Genomic DNA, 20,347 nt, shown 5'->3' with positions numbered 1-20,347 from the left:
CCATCTGTGAGAGTCCCCAGAAGGGGGTCTCACCCCCTTTCTCAGGGCCAGGTTCCCAGCACCAGCAGGTAGGATAATGCAGGGCGGGACCCCTTAGGCTTGGGTTTTGCCATCCACAGATCCTGGACATCTGCCACAAAGCTGACCTCGCAGTAGCTTCCCATGTCCCCTTTGTACGCATCCTCCGCTCTCTGCTCCAGTGGCAACGTGGGATTAGAATTCCAGAAAGTGGAGAGCTGCTGCCCAGAGACTCCGGGCTGCTCTGTGAGCCTGCTGGGGAAACTGGGAGCAACTAGAGACTCACACAATCCCAGCACAACCCTCCATTGGCTTCCTGTCCCAGGTGGAGGAGTGACATATGCCAGCTCCAGGGAGTCCACATGGCCAGGCCTTGGAGAAAGACATGACCAGCTAAGCTAGGGCTATTTCAAGTCCGGCAAGATTCCTCAACATCATAATTCTCTGTTCCATCAACTTTTTAAGCCCTTTAAGAAGAAGATACATGCATATATATATATACATACGTGTATATATGTATATTTATACACATACATATTTACACACTGTATATATACATATAAATGCCCAACATTGACACATTTATGTATCCAGATGTGATGAATAAGCTTAAAATGCAGTTATATGATCATGTACTGTGATTGGCCTCCCCAGCTCTACACAATTCCTGATAATTTCAAAATATCACCTCACCTCATAGCTTACGTGGTTTTCACTGTTCTCTCACTCTCATTCATAATCACTATAATTTCAAATAAATACGAACGAAGCCCTCATAATGAGGAGGTGCTGTAGGTTAGCCTCAGGGCAGGGCTGTAGGGGTGCCCCATGTGGTAGGATATCACGCTGCGCAGGGACTTTCTGTGTGTTGGTGATATAATGGCCTGGATAGCCTGGGAGGGCTGTGAAAACTTGGTATTTTCACTTGGAGGCCCATTTTGGCCTCATAAGTTATCAGTGAGCGTCCCCAGCTGCTGAAGTTAACAGATGTGCCTCTCTTTCCTGCCCCCGTATAGGTCTCCCGCAGGAGCCAGGGCCACACCTTTTAAAGGCATACGTATTTACTACAGGAAGAGAGGGCAGGGTCACTGTCCTTGACACTGGGCGGCTGGACAGGTGGAGAGACTGAGGCCACTGCTCAGAGGCCTGTGGCGTGACAGCTTCTGGGTGCTGATGATGTGTTGGCGGAGGCACGCAGCCACAGCGGCGTCCAGGCAAGTGGACAGGCGCAAGGGGCTGAATTTGATAAACACACACCGCCAAGCCCCCTCCCCCCCGCCCGGAAGCGGTATGCCTATGACTGGCCTATAGAAGCAGGTCTTTTAGAATCAATGCCAAGGTTGCAGCGATCATGAGCACAGGCTAGGGAAGGGCAGTGGAGTGGCTGAGAAGCACAGAATGGTCTGGGCCAGGCAGCACCAAATCTGAAGACATCCCGTCCTTGAGTCCTGGGTTCAAGGGAAAGGATATTGATCCTCTGTACTCACTACCTTAGGGTCCTAAAGAAACTCACATGGGTCCTCCAAGTCCTGTGTCTAAGGTGGAGGGGACCACAATGGACCACTGAGTCCCAAATCTTTTCTCGGCAACAGAGCCATAGTCACACCACATCACCTTCTCTTTCTCTTTGTCCCTTCTTCCCTCTGAAAGGAAAAGAAAGTCATTCTCTCCTTTCCCCGAATGCTGGCATCACATTTGCAAAATAACAAGTGGTTTCCCTCCAGTTCTAAAACGCAGAGGAAGCCCCCACCGAGCTCTATGGATGCTCCTTCTGTGGCACGGAGATTGCGAAGGATTCGGGGAGAGGGCTCTCCTAATACTGAATGAGCATCCGAAAAGCTACAAGGCTCTGGGGCACCTCCAGGAAGCTTCCATGTGGGGCTGGAATCCCCACCTGCTTAGCTCAGCAGGTGGTTTGGCTCTTTGTAGAAACTCGTGAATCTCGGGCCTAGCACTTGACAAAGAATTTGAGATGCGCTCTGTTTTAGAATCCAGACTTGATTCCTTGAGTGTGTTTGGGAAGGCAAGAAAACTTTGCACATAGAAAAACAAATGAGAAATTTTTGTTTAAAAAAAAGGCTTTGTTTTAAAGTTAGGCAGCTAAGAAATTGAAAACTCCACCACCACCACAAAATATATATATATATAAATAAAAATGTTCTGATTTTTTTTGTTTTTCTAGTAAAGACCCCAGTCTTTGGAAGCCAAGACTTTCCAGCAAACAACAGTGAACCAGACTCTCCAAGGACATAAACCAACCAAAAAGTACCCAGTTCTCCTAGCACAGCATTTGCAAACCATTCTCTGGGTCTGGAGAGAGAAGATGAAGGCTATGGCAAAACTGAAGCGGAGCCCAGGAGGAATGATGGGAATCATAGAACCATATCTGCTGGTCACAGGACATGCTCACTGCTATTTGCCTTCATTTTCTCTCAAAGGAAGAAGAGAAAACAATATGTATTTGCTTCTCAGAATAACACCCTCTGATGTTAAAATCCTTCCTTTCTGCCCAATATATGGAAAGGAAGATAGAGAATATCTTTCTGGGGCAGAGAACATATTTCTTGACCCACATTAATATAGCTGTTTTTCTGTCCTCTTGTAGTCATTTAAAAATATTCATTAATTAAAAAAGAGAAGAGGAATTAGATCACCATCCCCTTCCCCACAGCACCTAGTGCTTTGCACACAGCAGGTGCTCAGCTAATGCTTAAAAGGATGTTAAATAGGAAGCAAACTTGATAACCATATACTTTTACCCTCAAAGTACTTTTTCAGACAGTCACCACCTCATCCTCACAACACCCCTGTGAGGTAAGTAAGCAATACTCATTCTTTCCTTCTATACAGAAAAATAAACTGGTCCCAAGAGTGTGACTTGACTTCGATCTGCAGAAAGATAGAGGCCTGAATTCATCACTTCCAAAAACATGACCACTTCATGAGAGCGTGCCTTTCCTTGCATTAGATGCTTCCTCATGACCTTTAGTAAAACAATAATGCTTAAATTGGTCACTCAGTAAAATCCATTTCCTCTGTTTGCAAAGAATATGCTTTGCTATTTCTGCCCCAGAGAGTGTAGGAAGCAATGATTAGATGTTTCACATATGCTTGCCCCCACATACTCCTGGAAGCCCTCCTCTTCTTTATCATTCTTCCTACCCATCTACTGAGTCCTTTTGTCCTTGGTGGCTTCACATGTCCATCTTCTTGGTCATAAATGCTGTACAGTTCATTCACCATCCATCCCAGTCAAAAAAGAGGTGCCGGTGAGAACGGAGAGCCAAGTCTGAGGTCTCATTTATTTCTTCCTTCTGGTTACCATCAGAAACACCTAGTGAAAATAAATAAGCCAAGCAGGATCTGGCCTATCCACAGGACAATCAGAGATACAAGATCAAACAGAAGTCTTATTGAGTTCCATACTATATCTGGTCCCTTGTGCTGTCAAAACAGTAATTAATCTTGGCAAACAGAGTCAGAGCAGGTGGGAAAGGAGCTCTTGTCAGGGCCTCATAGTCAAGGAGCTCAAGGATTTGTAGCAACAACTAGGACCTACCTGGGTGAGTTGCCTGTTCCTTTGGGACAGTCTTAGGATAGACGTGAGTGTGTGTGTGTGTGTGTGTGTGTGTGTGTGTGTGATTTTTACATTGGAATACACCTGAACCCCAAGGAAAGGGTCAGAGCTCAGAGCCAGATTTGAAGCTTTTAGAATTTTCCCTTCCAAGAAGGTTTCTCAAAGCCAATGGAAAACCAGTGCTGCAGCTGGCCCTTCCGGAGCACCAGCGCCCTTCATGGCTCCCACCTGCCCTCACTCTGGTGTAGGGCCTAAGAAGAACACAAAGCTTCTTAGGATGGGTCTGTTTTCCTCCTCAAAGGGTATCTTGGTAATTAATTTGAAAATAGTCAAACCACAGGAAAAATTAAAAAAAAAAAAAAAAAAAGGAAAAAGAAACTCAACTAAATGTTCCCAATCCAAATGATGAGGAAAAAATACCCCAATTGAAAGAAAACCCCTTGGTGATGTTCCCAGCCCCTGTTTGTCTCTGAACCTTTGCCTGCAGGCTCCACTCAAAGCACACCAGGGAATGATTAAGACCCACCATTGGGACCCACAGTTTGGCTGATGAGACTTTTTTGTTTTATTTAAAAAAAACACACACAACAGTTTTGTTTCTGTACTCTGCAGAGAGGCAAAGAGAAGGAGAGTCCATTCGAGTGAGGTGAGCCTCAAGGTTGAAAAAACATTGTGAGGAAGAACAAAAGTAAGAGATATTTCCTGAAGGGCTTTCAACCACCTTAAAAACCATCTCCAAATACTCCCTGTTCACCCATTCTCTTGTCTGCCCAAAGCTCAGCAAATACCAGTTTTCAAATGGGTCCTTCCATATATTCTGTGATACTTTAGGAAAAAATCAACATCGGGACATTTGGTTTTAGAGTTACAAGTGACCGGCGTGGGCTAGGTGACCTTCGGTTGCCTGAGCGAGTACCACTGACTGGGTTCACAGTGATGTGAAATATTTAAGAACCACGGGTGTGTGAGCGTTCTCCCTGTCCAACTCCACTGCTCACCCTCTGGGCTTCCAGGTGTGGCATCTGGAGAACACCCTATCCTTCTATGGTCCTACTTCCCAAGTAACGAGACCACCACCCTTCCTTACATGATGCCTTCACTGCAAGCAATAATGACTGATTCCTCACAGCATCCCTGAGCAGGAGAGAAAGAAGAGGTTGGCCTTCTTCCTCTCCACTTTACAGATGGAGAAACCAAGGCACCAAGAGGTGAAGAATCCATGATCACAGTGGGGGACTCTGAATCAGCCTGTGCTATTTCCTGATCTTTCTGGACCTGAAGAAGAGCCTCTGGGAAGTTTACAGCTAAAACAAACCTTCTAGCCCCACTCTAGCCTGAGTACCTCAGAGCTACGTTGAGGATAGAAAAACACACCAAGGGAGGTCATCTCCTAGGCGACCAGTTGTCTGTATCCCCCATGACACACGGTGGAAGGCTGCTTCTAGAGGGATGTTTTCTGGGTTAGCCATTAGCACTCTACCCAAGGCAAATGATTCCTTTGTCCTCCTTGGTTTGAGGGTACATTTTAGGAGTAGTCCTTCCGGGATGAGCCAGGATAAGCTGATTGACTTCAGTTTCTGGTGTGGGGTCTCCTCATGATTCGAATTAGGGATTGGCAAGGGCAGGCATCTCCTATGGAGGCTTGCATATTGTCCTGCATGGGATGGGGCAGGCCAGGGCAGGCGTCCCTGAGGTCCTGCCTGCTCATTTCCGATTTGGTCTATTCTTAGCCCTTGACACAAGGTGTTGGCCGTGTGTAGAGGGAACACCTATGGTTGTCCGTCTGCTGCCCTCAGGAGCTGCCATTAATAGCATTCCCAGCCTTTGGCTCCAGCACATCTCAGCCACTTCCTGCCAGCCAGTGCAAGGAAAGGTACAGGGAGCAAGAAGGCACAGCTCCTTCCCAGGAGGAGGGAAGAAGCAGATGGTGCCCGGGAGAGTCACGTAAGACAGACAGACCGGGCAGGCAGGGGAATAAAGCTGCAGGCAGATCAAGGCAGTGCCCTTGTCTTTTGATATTTGGCCAATAGCACAGATGCAGTGTTTTAAGCAAGAAAGAAAACCTTTCAGATAGCTAAGGATGGGTGAGAATGAGGCTTATGTTGCCCGTGCAGGAATTTAGAGTACGCATCATTTTTTTTCCCCAGCAAGGAGCTTCAGAAAAAAAATAATCTCCGAGAGGGTGGCGTTGCCTTTTCACAAGTTTTGAAAGTGGGACAGGCACACATTGATTTAGGATGCTCTGGGGACAGTCCTCTTACAAGCTTAGGGCTCTTGTAGCCTGTGATAGGCTAACCACGGCCATTGCCACGTTGTGCTGTGCATGGGAGCGAGTGCTGCTGCTCTGAGGGGTCCGTTACAGATGAGGAGATAATGACTCAGATGACTAACCCTGAAAGATTTCCCCTTTTCTTCCTTTCATTCACACCTGGACCTAAAGAAGAGGAGCTGATGCTGGTTTAAATTCACTGCCTATAGGGTAGCGGAGTGTGCTTCTCGCAGAGGGCTGCCTGAGAGACTGTGGCCGTCAGGAAATGTTTGAGAACGAAAGGAAGGCTGATCAAGCCTCTCCCGCAGGAACTTTTCCTGGTCTCCCTCCTACTCATCAAGATCTTCCCGGCAGCTTTCTAGGCTACCCTGGGAATCTCACTTGAATCCAGGTGAAATGAATGGCAGTGAACTCTTCACAATCTCCATATTTAAATCCTCTCCCCCAACCAAATCTGGTAGTGTTATTTTAATAGGTATATATATATATATTTTTTTTTTCAGTTTGGCAAATAAATAACGAATGTTAGCTTCTTGATAAGAAAATCAAACGAGTGTCTATAAGGTATGCTCCCCTCGTGACAGCTACCTACGGCCCAGGGCTGCTACCATCACACACCGAAGAGGCCTGAGAGGGCTCACTTTCAGTAAGGAGCCACTCTCTTCGGCAAAGGAAATGCCACGGTGTGTGTCTATCCCATTAGAGAGAGCCAGGAGCAGAAGGGCATGAACGGCCCCTCCCTGTCCTCTTTTAGGGCCTGATACTCTTCCTCCAGCCCAAAGGCTCTGGGCCTGCCCCTGCTGTCCTCCTCTTACATCTGTTTCTGGGTAATGGAAAGAGGAACAATTTGCTAGGGCTGGAGCACCAGGGCTTGGGGCTCGTTTTAGAGCCCCCACTCCAGGAGCAGGGAGCAGAGGAGAAAAAGGGGGAGTGTGCTTCCTCTATCAGGCAATTAAATGCCACAGGGGGTTTCCATGGATACATAGGAGTGAAGTCATGCCTGCTTAGAGGTTCTCCAACAAGATCAGCATCAGAAATATCTTCTCCTGCCCCTATGACCATGAGGGAGAGAGTGAAAGTAGAGGGAGAAGGGAGAAAATGATGTCATTTTGGTGCTTTTAAAAAAACACAGACATTTTTCTCCCTGAGAATAAGGCCCCTGTTGGGACAGGGTCTGATGTCTGTGACATGAGATGCCATATGGCCAAAAGACTCACCTTCATGATCACAATCCAGACAGATGTTTACACTCTTTGAAACCACCCTGAGACTCAAAGGGGCCATGGCTACTGAGGGGACAGGTTAGGCCATGGGGCCATAGGGTACTGGGTGACTTTGTACTCCGAGACATTGAGCTTGGGGGAGCTGGCAGGTGTGGAGGAGCCCCTGGGGTCACAAGGAATTGTTATCTTCCGTGACTGAAAAGGGGCATTTCGGCAGTGTGTGCCATCAAGAGAGATGGGCCTGTTCCCACAGCAGCCCTGGTGCTTCTGTGGAGAGCAAGGTGAACCTTCTGGAGACAGCAAAGGAGTATATTTCAGATACAAGAAACTCTTGGGATAAGTAAGCTCAGTGGGGGGCTCATGTGATGAATCTGAACCCTCTTCGCTTCCCTCACCATGGTCTTAAGAGACACGAGGTCCAAAGAAGAGACTGATTTACTGAGCAAGGGAGAAACAGAGCTTGCAGAAAGGATGCTACAAAACCAGCCAGGTGTGAGCGGTGCTACTGTATTTCTGAGACTGATAAGACTCAAATCTTCTGTGTGGTTGGGGTTATCTTTGCTGGGGCGGGGGGATGGGGTGGCAGTAAGAGGCATAGCTTCCTAGTTTATTCTGTAGCTCCCAGTACAGTCTTATCTGCTTATCTGCTACCAGAACCAAATATCGAGAGCTCATTTATTTTCAGCAGAAGTTCCTGGGCAAAAAGTAGGTCTAAAGATAAAAAAAAAAAAAGAATATCATAGGCGTCCCCCTAGGTAGTAGATGGGGCTCTATGAGCAGCACCTCATCACCCATAAGGGGTTTATCAGGGCTCAGGCAGGTGGCAGACTAAAGGCAGATTCCCAGTGTCGCTTTTCTCTAGGGACAAAGAGCCACCTGCTGCAGAGTGGCCTGGAGGAGCTGGGTTTCTCAAGACCAAAGTGTTCTGGTAGAAAGACCCACTTCCCAGGTGAACTCAGAGCACGGAAAGTGTGGATTCTCGCACTGCCGCCCAGGGGCCAGGTCCCCCCCACACACACACTAGGGGAAGCACACTCGGGGAGGTGATGCTGAGACTGATGGAGAGAGTTTCCTGGTGGCTAAAGACATGGGGATTGGTAGGGGTCGACAATACTGAGAAGACAGATGCAAACTACCTGGCCATTCTCTGCATGTTTCCCTCCCTCTCTCCCTTCTGCCTTTTCTATTTCTTTCCTGACTTTTCTGCCTCCTTCTGGTTCTTTGCAACGCAGATGCCGCTCCTAGAGTCATATTTTTGTTTGCATCATTAGGGAAGGAGCTGGCATGACGAAGGGGGTGGGGAATGACATTTCATGGGACAAGTGTGCCTTCCTGCCTGAGTCTTGTAGAGGCCGGTCCAACAAAGGTTGAAAGAAAGGATTTGGGAAAGGTCCTGTCATCTTCTCATCTGTTCCCAGTGGCTACAGCCCCAGAGAGTCCTCCCTGAGTTGGAAGTTATTACCCCAACTTTTGGTGCTCCAGGTCAACGAATGTGAGCCATTTTCTCATTTGCATGTAAACATAAACACACACGCACGCACGCACGCACGCATGCACGCACGCTGGATGTGCAGTAGAAAAATAGAGCTGCAATGTGTTGAAATGAAAGAGAAAGAGGAAAGGAAATAAATCCAAGAAAAGACCAACAAGCCAAAATGGCACAAGTCCCAAAGGGATGCACAGGGGACAGCGCCAAGGATTGCTCTAGCGATGGTCGTCCCCAAGGCTCCCGGCACAGGAGCCCCGGAATTGAGGCAGACAAGAGCTGGGACCCAGCGAGCCCGGATGGCTCCTCTCACATGGCCTCCCATCCTCCAGCCTCAGCAGAGTAAGTGGCAAGCTAAGCCTTCAGTTAGGAAAGCAGAATGCAAAGGAAAAGCACCTCCAGCCAGATTGGAACTCCCAATTAACTGCTGGGTGGCCCAGGGCGTGTGCCTTGGGTGGGCACAGACAGACCCACATCTACAACAAGGCCTGGTGTGCTCTGTGCAGCGTGCTTCCTAGTGGGTGGGCCCTGGGCCCACAGGCTCTCTGCACCTCTCCTCCTGCCCCTCCTTCCCACAGGGGGAGTGCCCCAGGGGCAACCGAGTCAGGGAGGGAGACAGGACAGCACTGCAAAGTTTAGTACCAATAAAGGAAATCAAAGGGATCTGGACAAAGAAAAGAACATCCAGATTTACAGCTAACTAAAATTTAAAACTTATTTTTTTTTTAAATCTTTAGATAAACAGTGAAGAAGATAAGGAGAAAACTCTTTGAATAATAATTTCTTTTTTTAAAAACCCATCAACATAAAAACAAACAAACAAACAATTCCTCAGAGCTTGAACTTCTCTTAAGAATAGTTCAATGTGAGGTCTTGCACCCTAAACAGTTATATCTGGAAATTAAAAAAAAAATCGCAGCTACACACAACAAAGACTAAGAGTATTTGCTAAAAAATAGTGTGTGTGTGTGTGTGTGTATATATATATATATATATTTATTTATTTATATATATATCTTTTTTGTAGAGATTTTTTTGTTTTTTGTGATTTTTTTCTTTTCCTTTTTTTTTCTTTTTTTCTTTTTTTGGTGCCCAAGTAGAGATACAATGGGATTGAAACGATGTCCTACAACAGAATATTCCTTACAGGACCAATACTTTGAAAAATAACATTTAAGAAATGGTTGAACATATTGCAACATCTCTTAAAATTCAATTTGGTACAATGAGAAAAATAATCAAATCTGCACCCAAATGACACAGCCTCTAAGACCCAGAATATGCGGCTGGTGTGAGTCTCGCCACCAAACAGGGGCTTGTATTCCAGCACCACCCCCTCCGTCCTGCTCCCCCCTCCCCAGCCCTCTTACACTCCACCTTAGCATACCCAGAGTCTGCCTTTAGAGCAGTTTCCCACATTTCTGGCAAGACCTTGCAGCAGACACATACACACAAATATACGTGTGCTATGGACACACACACACACACACACACACACACACACACACAATTTCCCACTCACCCCAGATGCACCAAGTGAGCTGAATGAGTTTCAGCCAACCACAATGGTGAAAGACAGAAGCACCAAACAGTCTTTGAAATGGGTCAGTTATTCAATTTGACATCTAATTTTCCTCTGTGTTAATATTTTTAAAAAGCACAAATGATAAATGAAGAATTCTTTCCAGATCAATTTAAGGCTTCCCACCAAATGGAAACAGAAGAGGCCTTACACAATATCACGTGTGGTAAATGTATACCTTTCACGGCCTTAAAAGGACAGACCAAAATCGTTTTTGCCAGTCGCTGATTAAGTATTGTGCCTTTAAATTGATGTTGTTCTTTTTGCTACTATGCTGAGTTTTATTATTACTGATTTTCATTGATTAAATAGATGGGAATCTTTAATTTGCTTTAGAATTTCCTGTTTTCATTGAATTACGAGGGGAGGGGGGGTTGTTTGTTTGTTTTATTCTGTTTTGCTTTTCACCAGGAAACAAATGTGATCCGAACTAGGTGAATGCTAAATGGCACAAGGTCAGCCTTCAAGGAGCTTTCCGAGCCATTTGAGTTCCAAATGGCCATTTGACTCCTAGAAGGCGCTATTAAGTTGGGGACAGGGACGGAAAAGCAAAGAGTGAAACAGAACAAAGATTGGGGTTTCTATGCCTTTGCTTTTGGTGAATTTGTTTTCTTCATTATAAATAGTCAGTGTTTTATTTATTGGTTGGTTTTCGTTTTGTTTCTAGATTTGTTTCAATTGTTTAATTTCCCCTCTCTTGGTGCCAAAACCACCAGAGAGTTTTTTCATGAGAAAAAACGTGACAGTACTTAATGAAACTCAGCACCTAAGGGCATAAGGCAGTTGAAGGTTTGTTTGTTTGTGTTTGTTTTGTTTTGTTTTGTTCTTTCAATCAGCACCAATCCCATAAATGATCTACACTTGGTGTAAGGTATAAAACACTTTTTTTTTCTTTTGGAGTGGAGACAGCTCCTCCTTCTCCACCCTATGAACAATAGTGTGGGATTTTCAATACTGTTTCTTATGTGTAAAAAAACAAAAGAAAGATCTTCTTTTTGTTTTTACTTACAAAACATAGAGAATATCTTTGTATACATACAGCGACTGGAAAGAAAGCTTATCTGAAGGGGTTGTAACGTATTATTTTCTTTTTTGTAGCAGTGGTGGTGGAGGTGGTGATGGTGGTGGTGGTTGTGATTTTGTGAATTGGGAGAAGGGAGGGTCATATTTTCTTGCGAGCGGTGTTAACCGCAAACCAACTTAAGGTCCCCTTCTCAACTTGGGTCAAGACGCTCTCAGAGTGAAGACTCATACTGTAGCAACTCATAAAGGAGCGGTCCATCTCGATACCGAATGCCTACCGCGGTGGGGGTGACATACTGCAGAATGTTAATAGTCCTTCTCAATCTCCTGTCTACAAAATGGGCATCCCAAGCTGGGTATCTCTTCCTTGGCATGTCAATCTTAATGAGGGGCCCTTCTGGGTGGTAAGGACGCCCCGACGGGGTGGAGGGCCCCATGGGTCTCACTTGGAAAACGGGCAAGCAAGTGTCAGCCGTGAGATCCTCCTGTTGTTCCGTCACGGCTCTGGTAGGCGTGACCTGGGTCCCCCGGTACCCAGGGGTCTGAGGCGCCATGGGCTCAACATCGGGGGGCAGAGGGATGCCCCAGAGCAGCTCGGCACAACAGGAGCTGGCAAAGATCTTAGCTCGTGGCCCCATGGGATGCAGCACACCGTAATATAAGAGCATCAGTGCGATCCCAGCCACGAAGCTAATAAAGACACAACACAGTGCTGGCACCGCATAGGAGTCAGTGGTCTCCGGGTTTCTGTAAAAATACCAAAGGAACGTCAAGGCAGCATTCTCGGTCAACACTATCGTGTAATATGCAAACATTCGATATCGAGTCCGCCCTTCCTTGACGTTAAACCAGCAGAAAATGTACACAATCCCTACCACCATGTTGAAGAGGATCTCCTCCCACTTGGACATGCAGAAGTCTGTTCCGCCATGGATGATCCAGAAGGCCATGGCGCACCAGTGAACGACCACGAAGATCCCGAAGTAGAGCTGGAAGATGGAAGCAAAGAGGGCAAAAGAAATAACTCTGGATGAGATGGTGAAGAGGCGCCAGAAGAGGTGGATGAGGGCCCCTCTGTAGCTCATACTCTTCTTGTCGTCCCTGGAGTCCCGCAGCAGCTTGTGATAGGAGGCTAGCACCCAAGCCAGGGACATCAGGGAAGTCACAGAGGAGACACCTGCCGGAAAGACACAAACCCACACAGTCAAAACCTTGGATGTCAACTGCAGGGCACAGCAGGGCTGCCAGCTGAGGAGACGCCCACACACACCGAGATCTAAAGGAGGAGGGAGAAAGAAACACAAAATCAGGAACTGAACTTGGAGGTCACAGCTGCTCCCTAAGCTGACAGCTTTTGAAATTTTAGTTTTCAGTTTCCACAACCCAGCCTAGAACTCTGGGAGAGTCGCTGCTCAAGAGGGAAGATGAGGCTGACGTGCTTTGCCAAGGGGTTGAGAACTGGGGCCATTGTGGTACCTCATGGCATCTGCTGTGATGGGACCACATGTGTTCTATTTTAAGGAATTCTGAGTTCATGGGGATCCTTGTTGCACACAGATGTGTGACAGGGGATGGTGTCCTTGTCACCAGGAGCCCATGCTCTCAGGGGGGAGCACCTGTTGTGAAGGCTGACAGCTTACTCTCTGCCCCTAGATCCACACCCTTCTCCTGCGGGATGGCACTGGAGTTCCTCTTTTGCCTTTTCATCAGCTCACTCAGGTCTCAAGGAGCCCTTCACTGACCCTTCCTCCACTTAGTTTCTCCCTCCCTCATCCGCTCCCTACAGACACCCGGATCAAGAACTCTGGGATAGTCTGTCTCGCTGGCTGCCTTTCTCACTCATTCTTCTCTTGGCCTCCCCACGATCCTTGTTGCTTTCTCCAACAAACCACTGCTGCACGTTCTCTGAGATCTTAAGAGGCCCCATCCTGACCCAGCAGTGGGATAACTCATGGTATGAGGATGCCTTTCCCCCCACCGGCGTGGTTTCCAAGGCTCTGCTTGTCATTCCTTGCATTTCTCCTCAACAGGCAAATGAATGTGTCTGATCTCAAGTGATATTGGAACCATCAAGAGCAATTTTATTTATAATACTGCTTATTTGATATGAGTAACTAACTCACACAATAAATAGCTAATAGAGTTTCTCCAGACCCACCCAGGAGCAAGCAATCATTGGTCAGATATAATCATACAATCTCCTCTCAAGCAAGATACCCTATCACCTCCTGACTCCCAAATGTGTGATCTTCACTCAGCCATCTAGCATCTCTCCTGCTTTTCCTTTCTCCCAACATTTCAAAACTAAATGCAGCCAAACTCAACTGAGGTCCTGAATAGTGTTCCACAGACAACATCTCCTTACCACATTCCCCACCCTCGCACTAGAGCACAATTCCTCACAACATTCTTCCAAGCTGAAATCAATGGCCCCTAGTTATTTTCTCTCGTAAGGTCAAAGGTCAGATCTAGGAGCCCATTCATCAAGAAACTACCTCAGAGCACCAGTCTTCTGTTCATCTTTCCCAGGTCCCTGCCCATGTCTCCATTCACCTCCAAACCTCAGCGGAGAATCAAAGTCCTCTGTCATTTTACACCCTCCCTGCACGGACCCATCTCACACAGCCATCCCCTTCCATCATTTCAAGGAGATGCTCTGGTTTGTGGATTGCAGAACAGGATAGGGTGAAAACAAAAACCAGTATGTTACTATAACCATACAAAAATCCTGGATGGTTAAGTTCTCCATAGAAGCCAATCTTGGAAACGCCTCAGTTTTCTGGAAAGTTCTGAACAGGGTACTTATGTGTCCTGCTTTGCCCTTTGTACACACAGGGCATTTCCACAGCATCTGGTGAGGGCATGCATGCTCTGCAACCATGTCACAGTGGTTACACTAACCTTTGAGCCTCCTCTGTTCATGTTGTCTGTTGGGTTGGGGCAGAGAGGAAAATAAGTCCCCTTAGGAGTCATATGACTTGAGCTGTAGGTTTCTGGAGGGCAAGGATGTGCGATAATCTTGACAGTCAATACTAGGCTCATTACCAACACTGGAGCATCCTCAGAGAGCCCCTTTTAAATGCCCCCTCTCTTTATGAACTCATTTCTTAATGTGAATAATGATATGTCTCAGGGGTACTACAGACCCTTAGTAATCAGAGGGAAATTCTACCAAAGCTGAATGGGAAGACAGCCATCTACGAGCCAAGGAGAGAGGCCTCAGGAAAAACTAATCCTGCCAATACCTTGATCTTAGACTTCCAGCCTTTAAAACAGTGAGAAAATAAATATCTGGTGTAGCCACCTAGCCTGTGGTATTTTGTAACAGCAGCCCTGGCAAACTAATCCAGTGCTCTAATCCTATTTTTTTAGATGAAGAAACAAGATGATTTTCAAAAATTATACATCTGTCAAGAAGTTGAACCAGGATTCAAACTCATAATCTGACTCCAGTGGCCTTGAAAGTCACCACTGCAGGGGCTGCGTGAGGGGAGAGGAAAGAAAGTCTGGGCACACTGGGTGCAGAGGGTTTGAATCTTTGCCGAGAGTGGATAAGAAGTACAGTACCCATGGCTATCTGATAGAAGCCCTTGGTTATGGAACTAAAAACCAAATTTGAATTATATTCTACTTTCTTCAGGGGAGTAACATTCAAGCCACAAAGAAAGAGGTGATGCCAACAGAATTAACTGAGATCACTTTCCCTCTGTTAAGTGATTAATCTTCCAAGGCCTGCAGTGTATTCCACTACAGAGGGAGGAAGTGTGGGGTTTTCCCTCCCTGCAGTGGCTCACTTGAAAGCTTTCTGTCTTGCCTGAGGTCAACCCAGAAGTCAATGTGTTATCCTGGCAGAGACCCAAGTTCATGGGAACCTGCTGTGGAAGCAGCCCAGTGGCCTCGTGGCCCCAGTGAAATTCTTGGATGGGCCTGGGAACATTTATGATTTGCTTCCAGCTACAGCTTGATCCCTTTCTGCATTCTGAAGATCAGGCTGGGAATTGTTAAACACTTCACGTTTGGCTGTGACAAGTTCTGGCCAGTGACCTTCACGGCTGGCTCGCTTTGCCTGGTGCAGGCCAGGAGGTGGGGCTTGCAGCTGGCCCACTGAGCTGGCTGAGTCCAGTCTAGCCAGCTAGGAGTCACTACACTGGAGCCTCCTGGGGGTTCACTCCCCTGAGAAAGGCTTGGGAGAGGGACCTTCCAGCTCTGATCACCGAACCTAGGATCTAAGGTTTCCAGGAATGAAATGGCCACACCTATAGCCAACAGAACAGAGCAGAAGGGGCCACACCCTGCAGCTGCATATCCCTTACGGAAGAAGGCTGGCCATCGGGGAAAGCCCAATTTGATGGTGACATTGCAATATCCAAGGGTCACTGTCAGTTGAATTGTTGCCAATTGGGAAACAAAGCAAAAAAATATGAGTATGGCTGTTCCATCCTGTGAGAAGCACAGAGACAGGTTATCTGAGAAAGGATGGAACTCTAAAATCATCATTTTAGAGTAGGGAGGGTAGAGACAGATAATGTGGAAGACCCAGAGGCTATGATGCAGTGGGAGGGATCAGGGACAGCAGGAGGGCCTAGCCTTCAGGATGACAAGAGGAGCTGAGGTTTGGGAAGTAGAAGACAGGGCCATGGCTCAGAATGTGTCAGGGCTGCACTGAGGGGCCAGCACATGGGAGCCTGCTCTATCCCTCTTCACACTTGACCATTAGCTATCCCCCAGTATGGCATCCTTCCCCTGCTGGGCTATTATCCCCATTTCGCCGATGAGGAAACTGAACTTAGATGTGGCCACAGCTATGTTCTGACATTGCATGCTCACCTAATTTGTAGGGTGTTGGACCCCACTGGGTTGTTCCCCTAGAGATTCCCCAAACCAAGAAACATGGCTATTTGTCTACCTGCAGGACAAGGTCAGCATGTCCCTGTTTCAACCCTCGCCTCTTCCCTCCCTATAATTGAAGCTAATGTTTTGGGGAAACTCTTACTATCTGCTTTTCAAATTCCCATTGTGTGTTTCCCCACACTGAGTTCCTTTCATGTGGGCAGTTCTTCCCTTTCCACCTGTCAACTTCCCCCTATCTTGCTCCATTTTTTAAAAAGCCCAGTCTTTTCTTGGAAATGCTCCCAGAAAAAAAGATAACACAGCTGTGTGCATGGCTCTTTAAATAACACCGTCTGTCTCCTGTCCTCACCTCCACCCAGGCACACAGCAAGGAGCGATGGCATAAAGGTACTTCACTAAGCAGGCAACCAGGGGGAAAGAAACAAGCCTCATGGATACCATCTATGAGCCAGGATCAAAGACTCAAGTAACTTGGCCAAGGTTACATAGGCAGAAAGCAAGAATGCCCATACTGCATCCTGGGATTACCTCACTCCTCCGACAGGATCCGTGTGCGGAGGCTGGCTCTTCCTGGCTTTTGAGGTTCACTTGTTAAATCTGCAGGAATTTCGTGGGCTGTTTGATGTCATGTTGGAGCCTTAACATAAGCGTGGTGGCTGTATTTATATCAAACAAATTGGCAAGTGCTACAAAAGCAGGATTCCCCCAATTGTGCTAAGAGCCAGTTGTTAAACATGTACCAGCACAGACCAACTCTCCTTTCTAAGGAGCTTGGTGGGCATCATTGCAAACTAGAAGAGCTCCGTAAGGTTCTCCTTCGTGCCAACACTGTGCTTCTGGGCAAACCAATGCTGTCTGTTAGAATCCTAGTCTGTAAGTCTATTAGGGGTGTCGAACTCAATCAGAGAAGGGGCCAAAATCTAAAATCCAGCCTAAATCGCGGGCCGAATGGTTTACTGAACAGTCATAAATTGTCATTGTGATGGAAACGCAGCGGAGTGCAGTGATGACAGCGCGGTGCGGGCCACATTGCAAGGCCTGGCGGGACGGATTTGGCCCACGGGCCTTGTGTTTGACACATGTGTCTTAGATTATCAAATTAAAAAAAAAAAAATGACAACAGCCAATACAACAACCATCCAATGTGAATGAATCAGAATTACACCTATTTGTTTTGTTGGCAAAAAAAAGGTATTTTTTTGGTGTGCTGCAAAATGTTAGTAATTAGGTTGTGTGCCATGAGATGAAAAAGTTGGAAAATCACTGTTCTATGTGTTGTGTGGTGTGTGTTTTTTGTTTGTTTTTGTGGGGGTTTTTTTGTTTTTGTTTTTTTTTTTAGCATAGTCTTTTCTAAGTACTGACATACCCATTTTTGTCACAATTTTGTATTTGCATAGGATGTGATCCCCACATGACTCTGGAGGGACTGACTACCCCTTCTAGGGTTTGCAAATTGCTATAAATAGCCAGCCACTGGTGCCCTACCCCTGCAAACAAATCCATCCAGAACCTGCACCCCAACAACCTCCTTTATTGGGTTCTGACCCTCCCAGGCCACCAGCCTCCTGCTGTAGTCCTCCAGGGCCAGGTACCAGACAGCCCAGGGCCCTTGGGCCCCAGAGCCTCTCAGACTATTTGGACTAGCCCATCCTACACCTGCTTCCACTGCCCTGCCCATCCCTTCCCGCGGAAACCACAATAAAGACTCGTGCTCACATTTCTTCCTCCCTCCCTCTGCCTCCTGATGGACCCTGGTGCTTCCCCGTGTGGTGGACAATAGGAAGGTATGCAGCTTCAAGGTCAAACACCAATGCTTAATGGACCCGGCAGGAAGAAAGCTAAATTCAGCCCCTGTGTCACTTCTCTCTTCTGTCTAAGATTCTGTCAGAGCTATCAAAATGCCATCTTCACAGCGGGCTGGGTAAAGGCACACTTCAGAGATCCTAGAACAAATGTCAGCCACTCAGCTGGCATGGCATGAGCCTCGTGGATGCTTGGTCCTGGCTGGCCTCAAACATACCAACCAACAAGGCTGTTTTCCATCCCTGGAACATTCCAATAAACCCATTCTCATGTTACAGCAAATGGCTGACTGAGTTCAAAGCCTGATGTTCCCAGATTGACTGCATTTTTAACAGGGGCTGTGAGACACCCTGGAAAGGACATGGGCTCTGGTACGAACAGACCTTCCTTAGCTTATTGTTTGTGAACCGTGGATAAATGTGGATTTGGAGGATTTGATGAACTATGAGTGTAAAGCATAAAGGCACATCTTTGAAACATATACATACTATACTACATATAAAATAGACAATATATATATATATATATATATATATATATATGAAGAAAGAATATGTATAGTGTACATACTCATATTGGAGATATATATATAGATAGATAGATAGATAGATAGATATATACACACACACAATCATGCACTGCTTAACAATAGGGGTGCATTCTGAGAAAGAGGATCTTGTCAGTGTGTGAACATCACAGAGTGCACTTACACAAACCTACATGGTCTAGCCCAGTGGTCGGCAAACCACGGCTTGCGAGCCACATGTGGCTCTTTGGCCCCTTGAATGTGGCTCTTCCATAAAATACCATGGCCTGGGTGAGTTTATTTTGAAGTGGCATTAGAAGAAGTTTAAGTTTAAAAAATTTGGCTCTCAAAAGAAGTTTCAATCGTTGTACTGTTGATATTTGGCTCTGTTGACTAATGAGTTTGCCAACCACTGGCCTAGCCTATACGATTCCCTCATGAAATCTTGCACTCCCCTGAAGGGAGCAGGCCTATGGCCAAGGCCAGGAGAGCTCCCAGCTCCACCCCTCCCTGCAGGCCCCTGTGAGCTGCTAGTAAGAATGTAAGCAGGAAGAGGAGGCACCTGCTGGGAGTCTAAGATTCTGCAAATGGAGTGGACTGAGATCAGGCCTCTCAAAGCAAAGAGCAAAGATCACTGCAGCCCCCTCTTCCTGTCCCCCAGAGGTTGTGCAGTCAGCCCGCGCAGACGCAGGAAATCTGCCTCAGCGTCCCTCTTTGTTCCAGCATTTTATGCACAGACATTTCCAGGTGAACAATTGCTGTTTCTCCTGCGTTAACTGTCATAAAACCGATTTAGTTCGTCCTTCCCATTGTTTTTTTTCTGCAGCGCTAAGGACTCTCTCTTCCTTGTATAAGCACCTAATATGGTTTTTTGTTTGTTTGTTTGTTTTGTTTTGTTTTTTTGCACTTAAACACTTGTGAAAAGGGCAGATCTCCTGGTAAGTGTTCTTACCACAGTTTAAAAGAATAAGAATACTCCTTCTCTTTTTTCTCTTACCAGTTGTTAGGGGCAACCTCTGATGAAAGGCCCCGAAATTACAAGCAGATTCAGGCTTGATTGACGTCCTGGAGGGCTTTATTTAGGTCTCTGTTTAAAATCCTTGCAAAATTCTGCTTAAACATGAGAGGTTTGAACGTCGTGTTCCGTGAGAAGCCGCTGGTAGCGGAAGCAGGGCTGCGAGCGGGCGCCTGCCGCAGAGGGCCCCTTGTGCACACCCAAGCGGCCGTCTGGCCGGAGGACAGAAGGGCTGTCTGCTCCAAGGAAGAGGAACACAGAGCTGGAGAGAGGCCATCCCTGGCAGGGAGACGGCAGAGGCCAGGCCTAGTCTGTGAGCTGGCCAGAGGAGGCAGGCGTGTCTTTGTACGTATCTCATCATTTCAGTTTTGGGTAAAGATGCAAGACAGCCAGGAGAAGTGGGTGAACAGGGGATTGCCCATTCTGTCCTGCATTTATCTGTTCCCCGCCAAGACACAGGAGTGTGCTGAGCAGTTTGGAAGTTGAGATCCAAGGCTGGGAGATCTTTGTACCGATTTGGTCTGAATCCCCACGTAGGTCTCCATGGTGGACAACCCCAGCTCAGCAGGGGCGAGGTGGGAGAAGGGCTCTGCTACCCTAGAGTCCCATCAAGGCATGGCCGACACTGGGAAAGGATGGGGCAGGCACAGAAACGCCCAGTACGTCTAGACAAGTTGGTGCATCATCTGAGGTCGCTGGAAGCAGTGGGTTGGTCATTTTAATAACACAGCTTACTTCTGGGTCAGGAGGAAGCCGTGGGGAATCCATGGCTCTCGTGTAGAGCACAGATCCGACACCTTCGGGCCACACAACCAGACCACCATCGATTTCTGGGTGGCAGCTCCACCTCGTTGTAACCCAAACCCTAAATGATCAACTGTCCCAGATGTATAGGGTGGCAGCTCATGTCCACAAGGGAAAGACACAGAAAGAAGGAAAAAAGGTCCCAGGAGGAGAGACGAGGAAGTCTTCCT

General features: G+C 47.0%; 1 protein-coding gene across 1 annotated transcript in view; it reads right to left on the bottom strand.

Annotated features, from left to right (window-relative positions):
• Positions 1 to 2,524: 2,524 nt before the first annotated feature.
• XKR6 (XK related 6) overlaps positions 2,525 to 20,347 on the bottom strand; it is a 218,084-nt gene continuing 200,261 nt past the window's right edge. The window contains exon 3 of the mRNA XM_036423775.2: positions 2,525 to 12,355. Coding sequence (XP_036279668.1) covers positions 11,391 to 12,355 — 965 coding nt within the window. The 3' untranslated portion in view covers positions 2,525 to 11,390. The remainder of the gene's footprint in view (positions 12,356 to 20,347) is intronic.

Source organism: Pipistrellus kuhlii, unplaced genomic scaffold, assembly GCF_014108245.1.
Source record: "Pipistrellus kuhlii isolate mPipKuh1 unplaced genomic scaffold, mPipKuh1.p scaffold_m20_p_8, whole genome shotgun sequence".
NCBI classification, from domain to species: Eukaryota; Metazoa; Chordata; class Mammalia; order Chiroptera; family Vespertilionidae; genus Pipistrellus; species Pipistrellus kuhlii.
This window is presented reverse-complemented; position numbering and strand designations above follow the sequence as displayed.